We start from the raw sequence: 25,831 nt of genomic DNA on the forward strand, positions 1-25,831 counted from the left end.
TGCAGGCAATATGAAGAGGAGGAGGAGACGGCCCTGCACTTTTTATGCAGCAGTCCAGCCTCCTCAGATCTCAGACGAAGACACTTTGATAACGTTTTCTTGAATGAAAAATCTGCACACTTTTTGCCTCTAGAGAATGTTCTCAGATTTATTAAAGCCATTAAATAGGCGATTTACGGGGATTGTACAATAGGCCTAACAATGGCCTGAGAGCTAGGAGCTGCACCTCCTCCCAGTAAACTACACTATCTAACTGAACTGGCGCAAAGCCGGTTTGGCATTATTAAGCGACGGGTAAGGAGATGGATGACTGCTCACGGTTTCAGCCTTGCGCTGGAAAAAATCGAAGTAGTCGTCTTAACTAGAAAGAGAATCCTAACCCTGCGTCCCATATCGATCGGCGAGTTGACTATATAGTCAAAACCAGCCGTTAAATATCTTGGTTTAATACTCCACTCGAAAATGGGCTTCTTCGAGCAAAGTAAAGCAGCCGCGTACAGAACTGCAGCTTGGGGGTCCTATATTTACTAGGAGACATCTTCTTATGGGAGCAACGCAGTCGGTTCTGCTTTATGGCGCGGAGGTACGGACTGATGCCAAGGAGGTGCATCGTAAACGCTTTGCTCAAGTGCAGAGTTGCGAGTGGCATCTACTTACCATACTGTTTCAGAAGCGGCCGTGATGTAAGCTATCTACCGCCGCCGTGATGGAAAAAACTTAAGCGAGGCGGTTGCCCGTGATGAACGTCAGCGCACCCTTACCGAATGGCAAAATAAGCCAAGAGGCAGATGGACTGTGATTGACTACTTGCTGACCCAACTACTTAGCGGGCATGGGGGTTTTCAGTCTTACCTGCACAGAATTGGAAAAGCGCGATCTGCTGATTGTGTGTTCTGCAATGAAGTAGTGGCTTTCGTCAATAACTTTATGCAGAGACGGGGGAGCTCTCTCCAGACAACGTTGTCAGAGAGATGCGGAAGGGCGCTGGCAGCTAGAGTCGTATTGCACATTATGTTCGGGCTTTTTTATTGCCAAGAAGATTGAACTCGACCGGTGGAGGGACCGGATGGCAAGGGGTTCTTTGAACTAGGAACTCTCTTCTTCCCCTTCCCTCTTGTTGCTGAAAGGGATTTCCTGTCTTGAAGGTTCTCAAAGTCGGGAGAGCGGGAGGTCTACCCCGCAGTAATGTATCAAACAGGTGCAAGCTAGTTCTCTGATGACAGGGAGTTGTTTAGTTGGTAGTCCGACAGCGTGCTGTTGCGGGTGTCCAACACTTTGTGCGTAAATGCATTCACCTACCCTGAAAAAATAAAATTATGTTCCATTTTCGGAGGTCAATAGAGGAGTGAAAAAGTTTAATGATGTCCTCAATGCAAACATTGGACCCCACAACCCTAGAAAGGAGATGCTGAAGTCAGAGGTCGCTTAGATAGCAGTAAAGGCCCCAATAATTACGGTCCAAAAGAAACTGCTGGACCTGGAATGAGCTCAAATGGGTGACCTAAACGTGCTGGTGTAAAACAGAATCTTCTCCATGAAGTAATGTTTCGTGGTGATCGCGTGTGGATTTGAGCGAAAGAGTGCGAGTTGTTTTAATCTCCGAGGAGCCCCACGATTTGATAGATAAAACGGGTACGTCAGTGACTGCACTTAAGAAACTTCTTTACATTCTTCAAAGACTATCCTTGGCGGTGTTCGTGGCTTGACTTCTTGGCAAAAAATACGAAAACTTAATTTTGTCTTCTCTTTATTTAAACAAAATTTAAAATTCTGAAAAGATTGATTTTTTCTCCATTTTGTTAGATTAATATCTTTTAATCTCCTTACAACGTTAAAACTATGATTTTATTCAATTCATTGAAGACATGTGAGGTGAAAAAAGTGAAGGTGAACAATTAGTTTTCATTTTTTTTTTTGTAATTACTTTGGAAGTGGTGATTTCACTTTGTTGAAAATTTCTCGAATTTTATCTAATGATTTTGCAAAAAATCGATGAACACTTCATAGTTAGTTGATTTTTGCTTGGGTAGTCCATAATGGTCTGGGCTGGATGGATGGGTGGCGGTCGGATATTGTGGTGAGATCTGGATGGAAGAATGGGCGGTAGATGGTTGGCTATTACTCCTATATGGGTTTCGGGTGATTAGCGTTGATAGTTTGTCAAAGTTCCAGTTTATTTCCAGTTGTAGTCAAAAAGAGGAAGTTTCTAGGCCACTGTGGCGTTTCCCAACTATGAGACAGTTTTTGTGGTTCAGTTTTGATTCGGCTGTTATTGTTTCTTTACTTCGAGGACTAAGGCAGTTCTTTGCAATTTCTGTTGAAAAAAATCCCAATTCTCAATCTATATCTAGCAGTTCTCCCAAAGGACGAGGATATTCGCCTCGGCCTGTTTGCATTCAGAGAACACTCACTATAATCCTGAGTCTATTGAAATTGTTCCGTTTCGGACTAAGGTCCTGCAGCTATTGCAATCATTTGCTCTCTAGTTTAGATATAAAAACAGATGTGCGCTCAAAATCCATCTCTTTCGAAAAAATTGTTACTATCCGTTTGGTTTTCATTAAAATTTCTCAGAAAATTTTCTCTAAATGTTAAACATCAACTGACTCACTGTCAGCCACCGATGATATGCTTGGCCGGCGATAATAATAATCGTCGTAACGCGTATTGTAGTTGGAGGAACGGCGAGCTGCAGTTTTTTGCCACGGTGGCCATATTGGCTATTCTTCAATAAGTTCCCAAACCATGAGAGAGGCATCAGTGCCCCCAACGGTGACGATGGTCCGGTCACCATAGAGGAAACGTGCACAGGCCAGCATCCCTGAATAAACCTTGGCCTCGTGGTATTCCCCGCGGGGTGTTATACAAGGATACCTGAAAAAAAGCAAAATGGATCAATTTTCCTTTTTCGAGTACACATTCAATAGTCGCGTGTTCACCTGTACAGGCGCAAGTATCCATCTGCATCGCCGGATATGAGAAGGTCCTGAACGGATGATCGGGAGCATGTAGCAATTATCGTGGAATTCGATGTGTAGTACCGATTGTTCCACATTCCAGCCACCAAATAACCAACTGTGCAGTTGTGCGTCAACCACTTGACATCCTTCATTGCTATCGGGCTGCGTTCCGGTGACAAGGACTTTGCATCCCAGAAGAGCAAATCGAAATCGATTGTGACTGTTTGTAAAAAGTTTCCATCTGCACTCCAATCAAGATGAGTCAAAGGTTGCGAGCCTCGAATTTTATTCACTTTTTTGTAGGAGAAACCATCGCGAGAGACACGGAATAGATAGATGCTACCGTTTTGTGAGCCCATCGCAATCATATCGCCGACTGAAAGGGCAGAGAAAGGTTATCAAAGGATAGGGTTACATTGTCCATTGGAATCATGGAAACTCGCATGATAGAAAGAAAAGTTTCGTTTTATGCAATACTTGGATTGCTTCAAAGGGATTTTAAAAACAGGAATCCCTTCGGCAATACCAATCCGAAATTCACAAAGCATTCATCATGGCCAGCATATCATTATACCTTGATTGTACGCAATGCAGTTCAGAGGTGATCCACAGACTCGTAACGTCAACATTGCTGCCCCATTTTCCGAATTGATTACAAGCAAATGTCCTTCTGTACTGCCCGCCGCCAAGGCCTGTCCGAACGGATGGAAAGCTAAAGAAACACACTCGTAACCTGATTGCATTGTCCACAGAAGTTTCTGCTTTCGCCACAGAGCAATGTGCTTGTCATGACCGGCAGTGGCAAAGATTTCGTCCTCGGGATGTGCCGCTAGACCCCACAATTGGCGTCCGTGGCCGAATACAACTTGATTGAATCGTCGCTGCAGAGACCCTTCCAGGATATTATTACGTGTTGTACCCACGTAGATATTTCCATCGTTACGACCAGGACGTTGCGGGTAAATGGTACGTACACCACCGGCTGATTCTGGCAGCTGAAAGAATGGAGAGAGTTTGAGATGGATAGGATGTCAGGATGAACTAATCAGATTGATGCGTTGCAGTGTCCTTTGGAATGGATTTATGTTCCATGTAAAAAGGTACCCGGACAGAGAGCGAGAAGTGGCCATCCTCGTCACCTTCCATGGAGCTTACCCCGAAACGAAAGCATCCTTGCCACTGACATTCATCCTAACTCGAAGGAGTACCATATTTCGTTTCGTCACCAAATGAAATTCATATACTTGTTTTCCGCACTTAAAATTCCAACCAAATACCGAAACTGCATTCGCATCAACATTCAGCATCGTATTTCCAATACCTTTGTATCTGTGATCCGTTTATAGTTCTGCAATGAATCCCATGCGGCAATTTTCCGGTCCTTTTCACCACCTGACAGCAATGTACCTTCTGAGAGCATAATCAAACAACCAATTCCTTTGTTATGGGCCTCGAACTCCATTCGTACAAAATAGGCACCATCAGAGTCCACACTATAAATAGTGATAAAACCGTCACTGTCGGCCGTTATAACGTCCCCGTCGGGCTCGAATTGAACGCTTGTGACATGGGTTCGTGACGGTGGCTTAACAATATCGGTCCTTTCGAAGAATCCATCTTTACGACGGTGCCAGAATGCTAAATGACCTCTCCCGTGGGTAATTATCAGATTGTCGTCAAGTGGATGGAATGCGGCCCCGGTCAGTCCTTCTTGTAGAGTCTAGTGGGGAAGGAAATAGGAAAGGAGAAGAATATTAGTTTATGATAATGTGGGCTCGGAAAATGTTCAATTAGGATTTCTAATTACAGCGACTTTTCCGAGAAGATGTCCCCACTGCCACTGCCATACGGAGAGGATACTTTCGCGGCCTGCATCCACTGCGAGAATGTAGCTCCCACCATTCTGGAAAGAGGACAAGAGATTAATGCAGGAGTCTCGTTTAAATGCAATTTTAATGGACCTAAACGAGATTAAAGCTTGAAATGAGTAATTCTGATCTAAATTAGAATTAGAAATAGGCGAAATTGGAAGTAAATGGTTATCTAATGTTTTCCTTTTAAAACCAGGATACAGCAAGCGAAATCGTAAGAAACGTATGTCCCTTTCGGTGATAGCTAAATGAAAATGTCAATTAGCACCTAACCTTGCTTACCAATTGCGAAAATGCAACTGCCATAACGCCGGTGTCAAGTTCACCCATTCCGAACACATAGAGAGTTTGTAGGGAGTCTGTGCTCCAGATTCGTACATGTGCCTGAGACTTTCTATCCTTTCCGGCTCGTTGACCTGATGCAACAAGTTCTCGCGAAGGATGTACATCCATGCTATTGGAATTTTAAAGAAAATATTGTACTTAGCATTGAGCCTTCTTCATATTTAGAGATTACGAAGAATAGAAAGCGAATACCGAGAACTAGTACTTACCACATAATGTCCTCTGTATGTCCTGTGTAATGCCTTTGTGCTTCCTCGTCTCGGTCGAACATAACAGCCACCGCAGCAACATAATATAAAAGCTCTCCGGACGGAAGTACCCAAAGGTTACGTCTTGCATCGATTCCACGATATCCATGCCTGCATGTAATACAAAAAAAGGATATTTTCAATACCACTTTGGCTTCTAGCTAATATTCACACTATGGTCAAAATGAGATGATAACATTTAAACCAGAATTATGAGAGCCGATATTACATTCACATCCAATCTTAATGAACCTCTAAGTCCTGCATTTAAAAGATAGCTTCAACTATTACTTACACCCATGCCAAAGCCAATTTCTTGTCCGGTGGTGAATTATCAGCTGGTGGATGATGAATTGGTGGATAAAAAGTTCGTCTTAACCCACGAATAGATACTTTTGTCGGTTCCTCTTTCATAACGTCCAGGACGGAATATTCGCCGCTAGGACGGACAATCTCGCTTTCCGGAGCGTAAAGAATTCTGGGTCGGCTTTTGCTGCGAGCACGTTGTCTGGGTGACACCTTTGATAGATCATCCTGAACTATAGGAGCTGTAAGAGCACCTCGTGAACGAGATCGACGAATCGGTGAACTAGCAACTACCATTGATGGGCCCGTTGCTAAGTAGAAAGTATCAATATCGGCGAATTCATTGCGAAGTTGTGAAAAGCTTCGAACCTAAAAAGCGAGGTAATTAGTACATTAAAGGAAAATAGGTGGGTATAGGTAATGGTACCTCTTGGCCAGTTCCTGTGTACATCTTTTTGGCTCCTGTTATTTTGAGGACTTGGCCTAAATCTTCCAGAACTTCTTCAAATGGTTGTGATGTGCGTAAATTTAAGAGAACACGGCACTGAAATTAAAAAAGGATCAAGGATTTTCATAATAGATATTTAGTTGAATGCATTAAAAAAGAAGATACTCGTAAATAGAAGAAAATAAAGAAGAGTATATTATGCGAATGTATCAATGCTACATCCACTTCAATTTCCATCAAAGATAGATCGAGACCTATCTTGACGTTGTAGCGGAAGCAAGTACCACCTCATCGTCCCGTCGCTTGAAGCCGACCCTCTCCAGCAAGTGGCCTACATTGTGTTAATTTCGGCAGGGATGAAAAGATACGCGTGTCTAAAGAGAGCGGTAATCGACCGTCTCCAGACTCCCAAATCATTCACCGAATAAGAGCTTGATGACAAGAAACCCTCATAGGCCGTTAGGTAGGTGTACACGCTCACAGGAACGGACGAAGGTTTCTCACCTCAACGAATAGTCAAACCTTACAGACCATCCTGTTTCGTCTCCATCTTCCATTGGCGAGCCGTACCTACAGGCATCTCCAGCAAATATCGACCTTGTGACAGAGAAATAAGCATTTGACGGGCAGTCTTTTGGAAGCTAACGAACCATAACAGCAAGAACATTCAAGAATGATAGGGCGCATTAAATCTAGGATCCATTTGAACAGACTCTGGCGCTGGTTTGCCTCACTGAAAAGTAGAGCAGTTGTCCCTTCAAAAGCAATACTGGGAAACTTGGGAAAGCAATTTTCGACCCAAGCGACAGAAGTCTTCGCTAATGTTCCCGCAAAAAGTCGTCTAAATGCATTTAATCGGAACAGTCGAATTAAGTTTCTGATGGATTCAAACATAGTTATATCGCCGCTTCCAAAGTTTGACATCAAGAATAAGCGGCTCTACTGCTAACCTCTCACTTTATATGGAACGAACGACTTGTTGATCGCCTCGTTTGGCGCTCCGTACTACTTCATAGATCGCAAACGTGTAATCAGTGATCATCTGTGGTGACGTCTTGTTCCAACTCGGTGTCCTCATCGACATCTGAGGTAAGAAATTGCATGTCTCGTTAACTGGGCCTGCTTTGTACCGCACTGTGAAAGTAGCTTCCATCCCCAGCATCTTCGATATTTCAATATTCTGTTACACTTTCAAGAAATCTTGGATATCGTTGCGCAGTTCTTCATATACCACGGCCATCTTGCTTCCGGACGTACCAATGTCTCATGAGATTCACAATACAGATCTTCGACCGCCAATATAGGCTAATCGGGCCACACCCCAAAACCGTTAAGGAATGTTTTCGCGATCTACAGAAACAGGGTATCGTTCGGCCGCGTCTAGCCAGGGAACAAAATAATGCCCTCTATCTCATAGCTAGATAACACATGACGAGCGTGGGCATCTTAATGTTACACCGTCTCTGCAGAGGGTATTGGGGATTGTCCAAGGCCAGGAAGAACCACCGTCTGCTGTTAGCAATTTTTCGTTTCTACCGCCGCTCTTTTCGGAGAGCAGTTGGCTTATAAATTCCACTGAACGAGCTTTTTAAAGGAAAATTCCATCGAAGATAAAAAGTTTAGCTTAGTCTCGAAACCTGAATTGGAAGCTAAACTTCGAAGCAGCATGGCAGCGCTCGATGACGCTGTGACAACCTAATTCTTATCACCGAAAGCCGTTGGCCTTTCTCTCTAAACTCGGTGTTGGCATCTCTCTGCAGTAGGAATTCATCTGTAGAAACTTTTCTTCAAAAAGCTGCTGCACAGTGAACGATGCTGTGGTTCCAACGATTCAGAATTTCTCCCTGTTTTCACTGTTAAGCTTTCTGGTAAACCACAACCTCGCAGTTTTCAACGACCACCGACTATTGGTCTACGCCACCCAGTAACGGGGGATGACGATCTCACTCACAGAGGCGCAGCAGTTGGACATCCTGGAGCACCAGGCAAATTCATCAAAGGAATGAAAGCGAAGCGAAGCAGCCTGCGTACGTGTCCTCTACATCCAATTTAGAAACCGCCACTGAAGCCTATGCGAGTGACAAGGAATTGATCATCACTATCAATCAATAAACATACTTCAGTAGGAAAATCCAGACATCCTCGTTTTGCGCCGAGGTCCACCCATTCGATATCCTTGAGGGCTACTTGGCGTCCTGGGCTATGCTGTAGCCCTATTTGAGGAAGATCTACCTCCTCTCCTATTTCCGCTATCAATATTGCGTTTATAGAAAAAAGAAGAGGAAATTCGTCACGTAGTTGGAAAGCCTAGGCTCGTACTTCAATGATTCAAAATCAATCTCCACCGCACCCTATGTGAGATTTGAACCGCAACCGTTAGGTCCTGCTTACCACTCACTTTATGTAAATGACCTTCTGGAGTCCTCAACGTTCATTCCATTTCGGCGCCGAAAGGCTTGAATACAGACCTCATCCTTTAGGGCTATCCACAACGCGCACCACGTCAACTTTTACACAGGAAGAACTTGACTCCGAGGTCACCCTTTAGGGCTATCTAGAACGCGCACCGCGAACTTGACTCTCCTACAATGAACACAATTCTGAATTATCCTTCCACGCTAAAAAGAGGAGGATGAAAGGAACGCATTCCACCAACCTCCCAACCAACTAACACTGATATTTACATTTTACTGTTTATTAAAAACAGGGTAAAACTGTACACGGCCATGAGAGAAGTCGGTATTCCAGGTCCCAGGTCATTGGCTGGCTAACTGATTGTAAACGAAAAGTTCTGCGTAGTGTACGCTGTAATAAGAAAAAAATTTGCTATTGCACTGGTCAGGGAACTGGAAGATTGCGCAGGATGGAATGATTTCAGGAGTCTATACCGTATCACGAAAGAATTTGCCAATCTTTTGATGGCCCGGTGTAGAACGTTAACGGACGACTCATCATCCACGATGACGAGCAGCTGAAGGGTTGGAGGGAGCATTTCCGCTTCTTGTAGAAGAAATGGGTAATCACTACAACATGCGGACACGGACTGTTCCTCCAAGCAGAAGAGAAATCATCTCGCCATTAATGCACTCAAACGGTTTAAAGCCGCTGGCGTTACCGAAGTGACTACAGATACACCAAATACCTTCTTATAGTCACTTCGGCCAGCTCCCAGGGCAGAGATGAGGCAGCGTTTGAAGAAGACATTGCTCTGAACGAAACCGCTAGTTTAATTTTAGCGTCTTGAGTGCTTGGCCAAGCCTGAGCGGTACGTGCACCACAACGGTCTAGATAAGTTGCTTTCCAATTTATCCGTCCGCCATCAAGTGGGTTTCAGATAGAGAACTCCTTCAATCCCTAAACATATAATTCACAGCCATATCGTGGAAATACTACCTTATGGCTACTTCGGTCGCTCTACTTCCAGTGGAGAGATAAGGGAGCGTCTGACGAGTTGCCTCTGCCCTGGACGAAACCGTAAGTCTAATTTAAAGGAGCCCCCATTCAACTTCTGAGAAAATGTACTTTTAATGACTATAGTAATATACTATTCTTAACTTCATTTGAACAAGTAGCGGTACGGAGAAGATTTTGAGTACTAGATACCACGTTCATGGACCAGTATACCCTTTTTAGGATATTTGAGCTGAGTAGTTTCTGAGAACGGGTCATTGAAGTAACTGACTCCTCTCGGACTCCCAAACTCCTCTCGGACTCCCAAACTCCTCACGTTTGAAACCAATGTCAAAACTAATATCGAGAATGATCTCCGTTTTCCTTCTTGCTAAGGCTCATTAAGCAACATACAAGCGCAAGGGAGAAGAACCAAGGGATGTGGCTGTTCGCGAAGAGCGGCAACGCACTCCACATGAGTTGCAATTCTCTTGGTAAAATGAAATTAGAGGCAGATGGACTGCGTGGCTTATCCGCAACTTAAGAGCGTGGCTGTCTCGGAAGCATGATGGGACTGACTATTTCTTTACTCTATTTTTATGTGGGCATGGAAGTTTTCAGACTTACCTGCACAAGATTGGAAAAGCACGATCTCCGGATTGTGTGTTTGGCAGTGGAGTTGTCCACGACGCCCATCACACTTTTTTTTCTTGTGGAAGGTGGGATGGAATTCGTCAGCAGCTCTATTTATACACAGGGGATCTCTCTCCAGACAACATTGTCGAGGGGACGCTGAGGGGTACTGACAAATGGAGCCGTGTTGCCCATCACGTTCGGGTCCTTGTCGTTGCTAAGAAGATAGAGCTGGACCGGTGGAGAAGCCGGATGTTAGGGGGTTCCTTGAACTAACAGTTCCCTTTCTCCTTTTCCCTCCCGTTGGTGAAAGGAATTACCTGATTTGAAGGCTTCGCAAGGGAGGAGAGTTCGGGGACTAGTCTGAAGTAACGTGACAAATGGTTCCAGGCTAGCTCTCTGACAATGGGGAGGTGTTTAGTTAGTAGTCCGACGACTTACCGTTGTGGGAGTCAAATACTCCGTACGAAAATGCATTCACCTACTCTAAAAAAAAAGAAATATCTTGCAGAATTGAAGGCACTTCTGACATCAAGCGATACGAGAAGCCCTATCTGTCGAGATTAGCGTTTTTTGTGCCTTGGCTCGATGATCGGCTTCCACAACTTTCATAACAGCATCCACTGTGGATTTCCCTGCTCTGAACCCGAACTGCCTTAGGGATAAGTCCCCGCCCGAATCGCTTCAGAGAATCTTATCCTGAAGAGCTTGTTGAGCACTGTGTGTGAAGTATACACAGCGGTCAGTATGCAAACGCAGCTCAAGATCTGTTCTTTGCTGACTAGCACGAGCCTTGCCAGCTTCCAGCGGCAAGAAGGAATGACCTCCATCATATAAGCGTTGAACGCCCTCAACAGGAAGTACAGCCGTTTGCGGAATGCGGTTTGTAAACTTCTGCCGTGGTACTCTCACAACCTAGTGCCTCCTTATTTTTCATAGTGAGAGCTGGCTCTTAGAGCTTTTTCATGGAGATTAAGGGAGTAATTTTTGACGCATTCCTCGCTATTGAAATCAACCTTTACTGGGTGCCTGGGGAATAATGTCTGTAGAATGTGGTGCGACTGGTCGATACTAAATATGCGCGGTTTCTGCAGAGCCTCGATTTCTGGGTGGCAGGCATATAACTAAGTCGCACGGGTCCGCATTTACTTTGTTGATTAGGTTCTGCCAGCCGCGAACTTGGCTTTTATTTGCCACGCCGCAGCGTCTTTTAATTAATTTGTACCCTGCCTTCGTGACACATACCTCCTGGAGCGTGTAAACATTGTGCCAAGTGACGGAGCGTATGGCACTCCGCCGTCTACCGTCATACCATGTTTGGGGCTTCTTTGAGACAGCCTGTCGCTATCAGGCTCATATCTGAATTGACGACGATGTCAGCGGCAAAACGACCTCCCCCTCCCCTCCCAAGATGCTCTCCAGCGCGACTCTACCTATTCCTGCAGTTTCAACGGATCTGCCGATGGTCACCCTCGCAGCGTTCTACGCCGGATTGGTGGACATCAAGAGTTGGGCTTCGATCGTGATTTATTGAGAGTCGTTCGCCGAAAAGTTTTTCAGAACTCGCCACCCGTCCACCGATGGTACCAGAAACTCTGACGCAAAAGTAAGGTCAAGAATGCTTCCAGCGCAGCCCGGACGCCAGAACGTTGGCGTAGATCTGGTGTTTAAAACTACGTACGTATTCTCGCCGCTATTTCCAGAATTCGTTTGCCTCTGGCCAATTCAGGGGCCCCAGAATGAAAGTCCCCTCCTATCAGGTAGGGTGGCCTGGGTATCAACCCAAAGTCAAATGGTCCCCCGAACCCAAATGGCAGCGGTACGCGAGAAGTCGAGAAGTCACGCCTTGTTCCGATATCGCTTGCTGATTAGGACTAGATCATTTTTTACCTCCTCAGCGAACTGCGCTTGCAACTCATGAGCGAATACACTTCGGTGCATGTTAATTTTACGGATGCGGATCATGCTTACCTCACATTTGATATCCTTCATTGCTATCTTTGATGATCGATATTTATGCCAAACGTGGAACGATGGTATTCACTACACAGCGTTCTCAACGCTCCAGCCAAATTTCGTGTTAGTGGATATCACCATTTTTGAGAAAAATGTGTGTGACAGGCAATCGAACAGACAGACGGACGGACGGCCCGTGAGCTAGTGAACTGATTTTAATGAGATTTCGTGTTGTTGCATAATCATTGTCTACTGCGGATAGCACGAGAGATGTTGCTCGTTCGTTGATTTACTCATTATGTTTTCGATTGATTCTGTAGATGGTAAACTCATTGTTGGTAGAACACTTTTGAATCTTTCTTGAATGTTATCCTTTTCTTCCGACTGTAGGATGTCTTTGAAAAAATCCTTTTCTAAAGTGGTTTTGTCCTATTGCAAGACGACTTCCTTGGATAGTAGCAGTTGATCCTTTGCGAATTGTGTATCAGAATTGATGAGTGGGTATTCTAAGGTCTTTTGTAGATGCTTAGATTCTCGTCATTGCAAAAATGTATTCTAATATTTCTGCTGAAGATGTTTAATATCTTAGCCATTCCAAATGTCATCTCTTTTCAACTTCTCCAATATTTGGCATACCATGTTATACCATTTTTTCTCTGGCAAGATCCCTCGTACCTTCCAAATTGTCCGTTTGCAAATATGTAATGTGTTTGAGGCCGATTTCGAGGAGACCATCTCCGTATGCCTATAATGTTGGGTATAGAAGAGACAGAGTGTTGCCTCATGTCTCTTAAGAAAGACCAAGCTCAACTCAGTATTCATTTCATAATTTACCTAAATTGTCCTTCAATTAATCTAAATCTCACAAAGTTTTCTTTCAATGGGACAACATGAAAGAAGTAGCTGTTTCGCGTGTCGCTGCTCTGATTTATGCAACTCCTTCCGTTTAGTAATTAAGACAAGTCCTCTCCACGACAATAATATGCAACCTACTCATTATATTCTAACCCAATTTTCAGGGATATTGCCACACATTCATAACAGGAAGAAAATGTTCATTATAATTCATCATTCCAGGCCACATCTATCATACATTCACAGGTGGAAATCGCTCAGGGAAAAATTGAGGAACGTGTAAAGTGTGTCTCAGTTACATACTAATTACACATAATAATTTTGTACGGTGGAAATAAAATTTCTGCTTGTAAATTTCCTTCTCGGGGAATAAAATCGCATGTCCTTGTACGTCAAGAGTTATTAGTGGAGGACTTGAATTATATTTCCTCATTTCTAGCCGGATAAGTTGGCAATTCTAAATAGAATTGCACACGCATAAAGACCAACAATTGAATAAAATTAATTAGTTTATGCGTGAAAAATTGCGATAATTATGTGGAAATTGTGGCAATGACATAAATGAGGAGATATGAAACTGGAAAAGCCTTTGATTATATGTATGGTAGTGAAAACCTTTATATAACTTGAGAGGTCACTTTATGCGGTGGGTGTTTGTGCGATTAGCCATTTTATTAGTTACCATTATTTAAGAACTTGTACATTTTTGCAGTGCGGTTGGCGCTCAATATTTGAAATTATCTGTCCACAGGGTTAATTAGTGCTACTGCAAAATATATTTGTAAAAGGTCGAAACTAAAATGGGGAGTACGATACACACTCGTGCGATATGTAAAGTGCAATACTTTTCTAATTCGATTTGGAATTTCCCAACAAAGAGTTGGAAGCTGCAGGGAGTATCCTCATTGATTAGGTTGTAGATAAAATCATGGGTGGCTTATTAAAACTTGAATAAAATCCGACATCATATATCAGTCCCTTACTGCTTGCCCAAACTCCAAATGTTCAAGAAATGGTAGGTAGTTATCAGTGGCCCAATTAGCGCTATGGCGCGCCGTTTTGATGCCACAAACTCCTAAGACCATGACTGTTGTTATGAGTGCAGGGAGGCAGAGTTCAGCCGGCTCAGATCTCCAGAGCCAACCTCAGGAGCTCTCCCATTTTGTAGCAAGAAATCTCTCTGAGGTCCTCAAATATTGGTTTACTCAGTGTCCGTAGTCTGATTCTAGCTAGAGCTGGGTAATCGCAGAGAAAGTGCATGAGGGTTTCCCCCCTCTTCGCAGCTGCGGCAATGCGAAATGTAGGGTATGCCGAGCCTGGCGGCATGGTCCCTATGGGCCAGCGCCCCGTACTCTTATACGCATTTGCACACATCTGGCATAGGAGCTCTCGTGATTGGGTTTCGTTATAATTAGGCCAAATCCTCCTTGGCTTGACACAGGTGGTAAGCCTTCACCATCCAAGGCCTGCGGCTGCTAAGTAGTGCGAGTAGATTCCGTCCTGGACTTTCGCCACCGAGACATCAACTGTACTCGCGGAAGAACTGCCAAGAGCAGAGCTCCACCTGGCCAATCTGTCAGCCCGCTCATTCCCCTTTATGTTTCTATGACCGGGGATTCAGGGGAGGTTGACCTTGAGCCTGCCGCCCAGAATGTTCAGCTAATTTCTGCACTGCCCCACCTACCTGCAGGGTGTTGTGGCTGATTACAAGGTCTTACTGGCGGCTTGGCTGTCGGTCAGAATGACTATATTACGCTTGGGGCTCGGATCTTCGGCAGACTTCCAGTATCGTTAGTACTTCCACTTGGAATACACTGGCGAAACTTGGGAGACCATACGACTCGGAAACACTATTTGTATTTAAAAAAAAAACGCACCAACTCAAAAGACCGTCTTTGATCCGTCGGTGAAGAAAACTGTGCCATAACTTTGCAACACGCCGCCGGTCTTCCATTCTGCCCTGGTGGAAAGTCCACAGCAAAGTTTCTCGTAAAGTTTAGCTTGCGTGTAGAATAGTCCTTGCGGAATGCCCGGATTTCCGGAAGTACTTCGTCTAGGATGTTCCTATGTCTGACGGCACTGCACACTGCAACGGAGGTCTACAGGGATGAGATGCAGGTGTACATTGTGAGCATCTGCCAGGCAGGACAGCCCCAGTAGCACCTGCACTCGCAGTTCTTTAAATTCTATTAAGCTTCGTCGTATTGTATTTTTTGCTCAAAGCATACCACCATACAATAGAGCCGTACCTTAGGACTGGGGGCAACGCTGCGCTGAACATCCAGAGAACCATCCTCAGCTGGAGACTCCATTTATTTGCAAAGATTCTCTTGCAGGCATAGAAGGCTATACAGGCCTTCTTAACCCTCAGTTCTATATTCTATTTCCAATTTAGTTTTGGAACCTATCTTTGTTCATTCACCCCTGGTAGGCGGAGTCTGCTCACAGGCACACCTTTCGCAACGCTCCTTCCATGATGTCGCTCATGATAGACGGAAACATCCCTCACACTAATATCACCAATTTGTCGGCATACGCCACTACCATCACCCCGCTGCTGTCCAATATTCGCAAAATTTAAAAAATCACTATTAACCAGAGCACCGAAGAGATGGTCCCACCCTGGGGCGTGCCTGTGTTCATTCTTCTGGGCAAGTGGTCGCCTCCCAGATCCGACTGGATTATCCAGGTACTTAGCATGGATATAATCCAATGCATAAGATACCTCTCCAATCCAATACTGGTCAAAGCTTTTTTGGTGTCGTGGGTGCTAATGCTGCTGAATGCTCCCTCTATATCCAAAAAAAGCAGGAAGGATATATTATAATAGCAAACATAGAAAAGGAAAGAAGCAGGAACGATCCTCGAGTAACTCAACCGGGCACACAGGAACATCGAGTTCACTATGGAGATCGAAAAGGATGGAGAGATACCGCTCCTGAACTTAAAAATAATCCGGGAAACAGGGGAGTTCGAATTCGACATCTCGGCTTCCTGTAGATATCGAATTCAGAATCGGAGCTGAATGACGTTTGGAAACTAAACTTGTACGAGAGCCTCCGCATCTCGAAAATTCCCCTCGAAAAAACGCTAAACACGGACATGAGCAATAATTTTTCCACTTTGGTGAAATTTTAAGGAACGACTAGGAAAAAAAAGGGATAATTAAGATATCATAATTGCAGGACTAGCATTGAAAAAAAACAAATTCTAAAGAAATTTTCAGAAGAAAAAACCCAGAATTCTAAAAGTAAATCCCTGCTTGACCCCATACGGATACCTTTGAATTTTAGGGCCTTCTTATTTTCCATAGAGGAGAATTCCTATCGCAGTTCTTCCATAGTGAAAAGTGGACCATTCTTGATGCCTTCCATGGTATTAACATCACCCCGAACATTTTCGGGTGACCAATTTATAACCGAGTCTCCATGGATTCCCTTGCAACTCGTTAAGTAAGCTTTGTTCTTATCTATTGTGCTGAAGAGTCCCATTTTAGCTGATCTGCATATATATGTTGCCATTCTGATGTATGCCTTCCCCGGTCGGTTTGAACGCTGTGCCAAACAACGGGGCATGCCTTTCCTTAGGTATAAAATGCCTGCCTCCAGGGCATGGAAGCGGTGCAGGCTATCGTTCTCAGTTTCATAAATGAATTTTTGAGCTAGAGTTTCTTCAGCTCAAAAACTTTTTCAAGAGTTTTAACGAATTACCCTATGTTCGCTTTTGGACGTTCTAGCCAGAAAAGCACCGAGCTGGTGGTCGGCGAGAGTCGGGAGGTATCGATGATTGCAAGCTAACAATTTTTCGAACACTCGCGACCCTTCCATAGACAACACCAATGATTCCTATGCGAAGGTTCTGTCGGGAATGCTATTTGCAACGTGGATCCGTTGTTTAAAACTACCATGTCAGTTCTCGGCGCTACTTCGATGATTTGTCTTCCTTTGGGATCTGGATCAAAGCAGTCCTAACCAAGAATTTGCAGAGGTGACGTCTATCCGGGAGTTTGTTAGCTCTGTGAATACATGGCTGATGGCCTTTTCCACTTCGGTCCTTCTTGTAAGATAAACAAGATCTCATAATTCTCTCTAGATTAAATAACAAAGTCTTTTATCTCTGTCTATAAATTGTCGTAGGACTTAGTCCAATGAGAACAACCATGCGTTTTCCGAATAGTCTAGTCTTGGAAATCAGCGCGTTTGCCTTTCCACCATGACTTTAGGCAGAATGTTTACTATCGGCACCGCGAGATATTTTGTCTTGTCCTCTTTGAAGTTTCCTTACGATTCATCTCCCTGTTCATGTCCGTCTGAAGAAGGAGGTGCGGTCCAGTAGCTTTTCTTGTTCCGCTAGTCCATTTTTCAAGGCTTGACTGATTTTTTCTGGGAGAAGATTGCAGGCTGCATGAGAAATGTATAGGTCGCATGAAAATAGTAAACAAGGTACATAGTCGAAAATTGTATCAAATCCACATTCAGGATATTTGTTCAACCTAAATTGTCTACGTAGATGTTTACAAAATGCATCAACAAATGTTCCACTATTGTTATATGTAAATTACGTAACTGTGACCTACTAAGGCTATAAGGACAATTTAATTTCACAAAACATTATTCCTCTGACCTATATTAATATGGTTTGATTAGGCGCGAAAGTTGGGACCACCATTTAGGTATTACTTTGTGGGGTAGGCTTTCCTTTGATCATACGTGACTTTCGAACTTTGAGCCTCCCTCCTCCTTATTTCCCTCACCAACTTCTTCTGTATTTTGATCATTGCGAACGAAACGTAAGCCAGCCCTGCTTCGACTTCATCATTTCCGCAGCTATACTCTCAGGGCTTAAGCTCTTCCAAGCGCTTGATTCCTTCCGTGCATCACGAACCTTGCAGCCAAAAGTGGTATAGATATTTCCTGTAGCCGTGTCCCGTATGGCCCTGAATAATGAGGTAATTGGTTTCTTTGTGTTTCCATTCAAGTCATCCCCTAATTTTGGAAATAAGTCTGTGCCTCCATCGACCCTGCAAAGACTCGTCTCAACTGCGTTGCCAAGGATCATGCGACTCTGGCCTTGTCACATTCCTGCTTTCTGTGTATCCTTTCTGCGTGGTATAGGACACGGAACGTGTCGGCTGGGATTATACCCGTAACCACCAATATTATCTCATCTTACGCAGGTTTAACAGCCCTGGAAACTATTATACTATATCCGCCTGTAAACCGAACTTATCTGCTTCCTTCTCTTAGATTTTGTAAGCACCTCCATCCACACAGGCGATGCGTAAAGCAAAATGTATCGCACCACACCGGTAAAAGGCAATCTCCTTCTTTTTTTGGTCCACCGATATTTGGTAATTTCCAGCAAGCATCGCCAGCGCACCAGCTGGCTTTTGACATACACATGCTAGGAGCTCTCTGAAGCCCAGTTTGGCGTCAATTATCACTAGCAGGTATTTGATAGCCAGATTTGAGACGTTCATATGTTCGTAGACTTCCACCTTCACGATATTTTTCCTTCAATGGTTCGTTATTAAAACTTCTTCCATTTCCTCATTCGCCAGGGTCAACGCGCTTTTTCCAGCGAAGCCTTGTTTCTTTCACTGTCTCTGTTGCCTAGGCTTCCACATCCTCTGGGTGTTTTGTAGCAAGAACTACAGTCAGGTCATCGGCAAAGCCAAGTCATCGATGAGCCTCCTCTGGGACGAGAAGTAAAAGCACTTCATTATACACGGCATTCTACGGCAGAAGACCCAGTATTGAGTCCTGCGATACCCCCACTGTGATAATGGACTCATTGGAGCCCTCATTGAAGTCGTAGCAAAGAGTTCTCTCTGAGAGTTAATTCACGACTAGATTCACTAAGTATCCAGGAACACCTATGTCAGCCAATGCGCCTTTAATTTGGCCCCAATACGCTTTTGACATTCTCTCCCAAATGGTACAACAGCCACCGCAATTTAATGTGTCTTTTGCCAAGTTGAGAACCATGCTTAATGCGTTCACCATTGAAACCCATACTGGGGCTGCGACAGTTCATTGTCATATTCGACGATGGGTAACGATTTGTTGTAGACGGCTCTTTTCATAATCTTCCCCATTGTATTGAACAGGCATATTGGAAAACATGATACTGAATCACAAGATGGTTTGTTGGGTTTAGGAACTAACACTAACTTCTGTATCTTGTATCTTGGACAGGGAATATTGCTTCTTTTAGGGATGCCTTGAAGGCGTTGGTGGAGAGTTCCGGCCCAGTTCCTACTGCCAGCTTCAAAAGTCTGTTAGAGATGCTATCCAAAACTGGAGCCTCATTGTCATCGATTTTACCACATATTTTCAGCAATTCTTCTTTGGTAACTGGAGGTAGTACTGACTCGTTGCCCTCGACCATAGTTTGTCTTCCGGTGCTTTCGTGATGAGGAAACAGAGCGGCAATAGTTTTTTCTAGAAGACGCGACGCGAATAGCTCTCCTAACATGATCTTCGTATCCTTTTCATTTGAAGGGTCTATATCGGCATCTTCGCACGATGGTTTGAAGCAGTTCCTTTTATTTTTGCAAATCGCCTTCTTTAAGCAGCCCTGCAGTTGTCAACACATCTGCTCTCGATCTTCGCTACGGGATTTTCTCCATAGCCTCTGGTAAAAAATCCTTGTCCGCAAACATGTGGCTCGTAAACTTGCGATTTAGTTCTGCCACCAATAAATGCGTTCAATACTGGAGAGCAGTCGCAGTCGCTGGGCAGGTAGCAGCATATGCATCTGTCATCTATTGAGTGATCTTTGTGACTTTTTCAGTAGTAGTATTCAGGAATATATTAGGCCCAAGTGCTACAGAGAACGTATCCCCCTCGAAAGCTTTCACTACTCAAACCGATAACATACCCGGCACTCTGTGGGACTTCTTTTTGGTGATCGATTCGCCCTTAATCTCCATGCAGATTGCCTGGTGGCCACTATGAGTGTAGTTCTTGTTAACTTGTGAAGCTTTCCTGGAAGACTTGTTTTCCGCAAACCAACAGCGCTGCTTGGTCCTTTTAATCCTTGACCCAAAAGCCACTACGGTGACTTCGATATGGCTCACTAATTATGGCCACATTGATGTCTCTTTCGTGTTTGCAGGAAAGGATTCTGCACCGCTCGGCAGTGCTTGACGTTGATCTGTATCAACTTCATTGGCAACTTGCATTGAGGACTCTTGTGTATTTAGGGTAACTGCTGCTGCCTGGAATATGCCGATGGTCCATCTGATAAGGGATTGGAAATTTTCTCCAAGCTACATTGGTACTAATGCGCTAAAGTTTTGTGAAAAATACGAAAAGAAGTATAGCTTGAAGGAACGAGTTATATCTTAAAAAGGTACTACTACCCGGGAAGATTGTTTGAATATTTTCAGATTGTCATATTTCCTACCAAAATTAGAGCTCGATGGTTCCTTGCATTTTAAAGTTGGCCAGAATTAAAAGCAGAGGTTTTAATTAGGTAAATTCAATAGAGATATATGCGCTCCATTTTAATAATAGAACCCGAGTCCTCCAATTGAAGAGAAAATTCTGATTATAATTTTTCAGACCCAGAGTGTGACAAAGCTGTACACATCTAGCTGCATCTAGTTACAGTTGCCTATGGCAATTCTGCCAATAGTGAACGCTCATAGTTTCAGTCAACGCAATCAGAATTTCGGAAAATTGTCAAGTTATTTGCTTATTCGTGTGCTAGCACAACTATGTGTCCTCCCGTTGCTACTCTGATTACTTCGCAGGATTTCACACTAAATTTTTTTACCAACTGATATGAAAAATGTAAAACGTATCTGCCCATAGGAATACGAAACTTCGGTGTAAACTAACAATAAATTAAAAAAAAATCCTTTATTGAATTTTACAGAGGCATTGTCGCAACATAGCTATGCGAATTCATTCTTCAACTTTCAGTACCAACATTTTTCCCGATTAATTCACTGACGAACACCCTATGTAGGCGCACAGGTCAAGCTGGTCCTCGAAACTCCTGGTATTGATTGAAATTGCTCCTCGAGCCTAGCCCAGCAGGACAGCAAATCAACAAATTCCGCACTGTCGGTTACAATGTGGAATGTTTTCGTGTCTGTTTGAAGGCTCTCCATTTCTCTTTTGTTTACGGCCTGTATTGGATCATAGTTTGCAATTGTTTCCCACCCACTCAAGGTCGCTCCTAGCTGGAAAAGATTTTATTTGTGTTTTTTTCTCTTTTGTTGGGGAATTCCGTTTGGATGAGTGGTTGAGCGCTAGAGGAAACAATAACCAAGAACTCTCATTACTAAGAATTGGGAACAAAAGCTTAGTGAGTTGGCGGAGCATATAGTAAGCATTTGCTGATTACCTTCCATATTTTCTCGAAAGACAATGGTCTCGAAATAAATGAGCGCGTAGTCCTGAGCGCTCCGGCCATTTCGAATGTTATCCTTGTTTGGCTTTAATTCTTTCTCTCAGAGCTGTATATGAACTTCGTGCAAAAAAGTTAACTTCCACTAAACCCTCACTCCTTTTCCTAAAACATCTGCCAAACACTCATCCTTTTCCCAGGTTACTTAGGCAGGAGTACATGTTGTGCATGTTTCCAAAAAAAATCTCCTCATAGACCGGCATAGGATTTCGAATAATAAGAACTTTAATAACTTGAATCCTTAAACGAACTAAGTCCTCTCCTGATTTTGTTGACCCCCCGAATATTGCAACCATTACGTTAGTAGCCATTCTGACCATATCCACTGATTGCGTGGTTTGATTTCGGAGTACCAGATGAAAAGTCCTTGATAAGCCCCAGAAATTTGTTGCTGTTGTTTTCCTCTTTTGTTGTTGATTTCTATTCATCTGCGTGTGGACAGCCTTGACACAATAGTGGGCTGGGAGAGGTTTCTCGTGCACGGCCCAACTCGATTATTCCCATGAATATACGCACATACGAGTGTGGATTTCGAGAACGCCGAATATTCCTAGATGGTTATATTATGCGTAAAGGAATATAATGGTGAATTGATTATAATGTTTATGGCACACTATTTCACTTTGTTAGACATTCGCAGGGTAATATAGTGTTTATTAACATAAGTACCGGAGGAATGGTGTGAGGAAAGTTCATAAGACCATAATTAGGTCAACAATGAAATATGAAATTCAGAGGGTCATAATAAATCCGTCCTTCAGATTCGATGGAGAAATTATTGAGCCGAATAAGAGAGAGCTGCCAAGTTTTAGCAATATTTCGAGGGGACGAAACTTACCACATTAGACGGGTTGCTATGTTTTCAAGATTAGTAGATACACCTAGGTGTCGATTATATATATATGGTTGTTACAAGTCTATAAGTGGATAATAACATATCAAATCCGCTTACATGTGATTACTGTTAATTTCTGGCAATGGCCCTCAAGATTTGATGGTGATCGACCCACTCGGGTAGCCTGCCATAGTCATAGGAATGGGTCCCACTGCAAAGTATAATCATGGGCCTATCCAGTGACTTTCGTATTGTAGCTTTTGACCCTTATAAGGATATAGGTTTGTTTCTAGCCACAGTTTTTATTAAGTGGACTGGATGAGATTTTATAGAAGCTTAGATCATTCGAAGATAGCTGAGGAATTCTGCTATTCACTATTTATATATGTACAGCAGTATTGAAAGGATATGCTTCGTCTATCCTTTCAGTAGGACATATTGCAACTCCAAGTTTTTAGAATTTAGTATTTGAATATACATTTCAGGTTAATTTTGTTTGAGAGTTGAAAGGATATCGAGTCTTTATCCATTTTGTTATGCCCCAGACAAATTGGAGCGAATCCCTCTCCTTTTTTTCTGCGCTCGGACCTCTCTTATTGGGCACATTGCAACAGCCAAGGTTAGGCCTGAACAAAGCGAATTTCGTTCTGGTTATGATCTGCCCCCATATTATGAAGGATGTCATTGCTCTTAGCCTAAACGGGAGAACCGTTCGCCAAAAAATGGAATGAGTTTCTCCCGAATTGGTTTCATCTATCATCGAGTGGATGCTGACTGAGGACCCCTCAATCTTACACAAAATCCAAAACATTTACTTTTGTTTTGGTCTTATTATAAGTAAATCACATTATAACTTGTTTATCCTTGACCTTGTTCAGATACCAATATTATCCGGGAAATGCAATGCCGCTGCTCCTTTGATGATCCCTCATCCGCAGTTTCGGCAAGTAGGAATACCGAAAGTTGGACGCTTTAGGAATAAAAGTTCTTGTGTGGAAAATTTCCTATGCACGTTTTTGCATTCATAAATGGCTAAAAATTCAAATATTTCTCCACTTCATCCATTAAAATGAGTTTACTTTATATGATGAATACAATTTATGTGAAATGATAAACTTTGAGTTTCTGTCTTTCTTAATATTAGTGGCATTTCCATGAAACTTTCCAAAATTGTGAATGTATTCTTACTTGTAAACTTCCTACTTCTAGGATTAACTTAAGGGGATTTTGTGGCCAAATTTCCAAAATAAGGTAATATAATATAATACGTTTTTTCCAATATCAGAAATAAGATTAGTTTCGAAAAGCGCTGCTACTGCTCAATCATTTAATACTCCACATGATATATTCCGTACACCCCCTTTCGCATGTATGAAGAGCCCCCCTTAAACTCAAAATGGCGCCACTAGTTACATGTAAAGAGATCCACGGAACACATATCCTCACCAATTTTCGTAACAATGGCTTCATCCGTTTCCGAATAAATTGGATGTGACAGGCTGACAGACAGTCCGACTAACTGTCGTGAGGGGTTGCTAATTCTCCCATCAGGCGGATAGGGGCATACCTATTGATGTGTAAATATGCGTTCATGCACTTTTCTTTTCTTACTGTGCATGGGCTAGTGTTTGCTTATCTCTGATACTTGAACTAAAATGGTTACGGGAAGAAAACCCAGAAAATAAAACTAAAATGGACGAGTTGACAAGGAGTAAAGTTACGATGCACGGGCTCGGAATCCTAATACTGGCGGCTTTTGGAAGTGAGCAAGCGGGCTCCCGTCCGTCGATATCTCTCGACGGCAGTGCCTCGTGGGGGACAACTTGACCACCGTGGCATCTAACGGTACGAGCCTTTTAGCCTTTTGGAGAAGGAGATATTCAAACGAAGCACAACCCAGTCAAGGACACCAAATGCAAAGGCGAAGAATGATTGGCTGAAAATATATAGCTGGCCAGAAGGCGACTTTAACACCCATTACATCTGATCATGAGGTACTCCAGCAGGAGCAAATCTATCATTAGGAGAAGCTCATCAATTCTACGGTCTCCTCCAATACCACAGACGGCATGAGAAAAACCCAATGGGAGCTCAGCAATTGCTAAAGGTGAAGGAGCCTGTAAAAGGAGTAATCTGGGCATGACTCACCGGGAACAGAACCCTGACCCAGAACAACTATCTCTCGTGCAGCTTGAGGCTAAATTAATTGAGCTGTCCGAATTCGTCAAGGACAAGCACAATGTCCACTAAGGCATTAAGAACATGGTGAGAGCCATCAGAGTGCTTTATAATAGGTCGCAGGAAGAAGGAAAAATCTAAGGAAAAGCAAATCATTCCTGCAAAGCACAAGGTCATCGACCTTCGATGAAGCAAGAGAGTGGGAGACAAAGTAGGGGAAGCCTTAAGGACAACAAGCACCAAAAAAGAAAAAAAGCGTCTTGACCAGTCCAACAAACGGAGTTAAAAGTTCAGAAAGGGAAAAACATGGGTCCAAAGTGGGAATGCCGGCTATCAAAGCGAAACCCAAAGAAAATAAAAATTATGGATGGACTAAGGAAGAATCTACCGTGAGCCTCAGAAAAACTTATGACGGTGCTCAAACGGCCACAATGCAACTGCCAGTGGAGTCAGCGCAGAAGTTGTTAGCCATGGGGAAGGTTCGGATTGGATGGGTTGTTTGTCGACTGAAAGATCTCTCTAAATATGTGCTCCAAATGCGTGATCTTTGGATAATCCGCGAAGGCAAGCACTAGCGGCATTGATCGGTCTGATCGATGTCGAAGGACCCCAATGCATCTTGTGCGGAGGAAAGGAGGGCCAGAATAACCGGCATATTGCCGGAAGTGGTAAATGCCTCGGATTTAGGAAGGCGTTAACTGCAGTGAAAAAATGAGGTGAATACAAATAAACCTCAATCATTGCAGGGTCGCACAAGATTTACTTGCGCAGACCACTTACGAATCCGCGATGGAGGTTGCTATCATTAGTGAACCGTACAGAAATCTTGACGGTGTTGTATAGGTCACAGATTTGACTGGTGGAGCGGCGTCAAGCCATATAATATAGCATGGGTCCGGCGCTCGTGACTTTGTGTGGACAAAGGAAGACCAGGATGGTCTGCAAAAGCGATGGATGAGCAGACATTCATGGAGGTGTGGCTAGACCAGTTTAGTACAGCAGGCACCTCCTTAGATAAAGCTCTTAATGCTACATAAAAAAGCTCTAAAGCATGCGATGCATCCATGCCTCGGAGATGCTCATTTCCCACTAGAAGACGCAATCATTGGTGGAATAGTGAACGTGCCCGCTTTCGATCGATTTACCACCGAGCCAGATGAACGGCTCAGAGGGCAATAGGTAGAATCGATCCCGTAAGAACCTCAAATTCGCTATCCGGCGGAGCAAGAGGGAATGATTTAAGTAGCTTTGTTCGAATGACGACCTCAGAATTTGACTCGATTTCGATAACAGAAGACAAGTTGCCATGAATCCAGATAGTGGGTGTCAGTTTAAATGAGCCCTTTATAAATTCTGTGTTAGATTTTTTATGGTGATAGAACGAT

At 43.5% G+C, this 25,831-nt stretch overlaps 1 protein-coding gene across 5 annotated transcripts in view; it reads right to left on the reverse strand.

The window, feature by feature from the left end:
- Positions 1–1,746: 1,746 nt before the first annotated feature.
- Positions 1,747–25,831, reverse strand: part of LOC119650294 (echinoderm microtubule-associated protein-like CG42247) — an 82,928-nt gene continuing 58,843 nt past the window's right edge. For all 5 annotated transcript variants that reach the window (XM_038052926.1, XM_038052930.1, XM_038052929.1 and 2 more), the window contains exons 3-11: positions 6,158–6,274; positions 5,720–6,099; positions 5,386–5,535; positions 5,114–5,285; positions 4,768–4,863; positions 4,282–4,680; positions 3,535–3,955; positions 2,940–3,336; positions 1,747–2,874 (exon numbers count right to left, since the gene is read on the reverse strand). In XM_038052926.1, the coding sequence (XP_037908854.1) occupies positions 2,721–2,874; positions 2,940–3,336; positions 3,535–3,955; positions 4,282–4,680; positions 4,768–4,863; positions 5,114–5,285; positions 5,386–5,535; positions 5,720–6,099; positions 6,158–6,274 (2,286 nt within the window). In that variant the 3' untranslated portion in view covers positions 1,747–2,720. The remainder of the gene's footprint in view (positions 2,875–2,939; positions 3,337–3,534; positions 3,956–4,281; positions 4,681–4,767; positions 4,864–5,113; positions 5,286–5,385; positions 5,536–5,719; positions 6,100–6,157; positions 6,275–25,831) is intronic.

The sequence above is a fragment of the Hermetia illucens genome, chromosome 2, assembly GCF_905115235.1.
Source record: "Hermetia illucens chromosome 2, iHerIll2.2.curated.20191125, whole genome shotgun sequence".
Taxonomy (NCBI): Eukaryota; Metazoa; Arthropoda; class Insecta; order Diptera; family Stratiomyidae; genus Hermetia; species Hermetia illucens.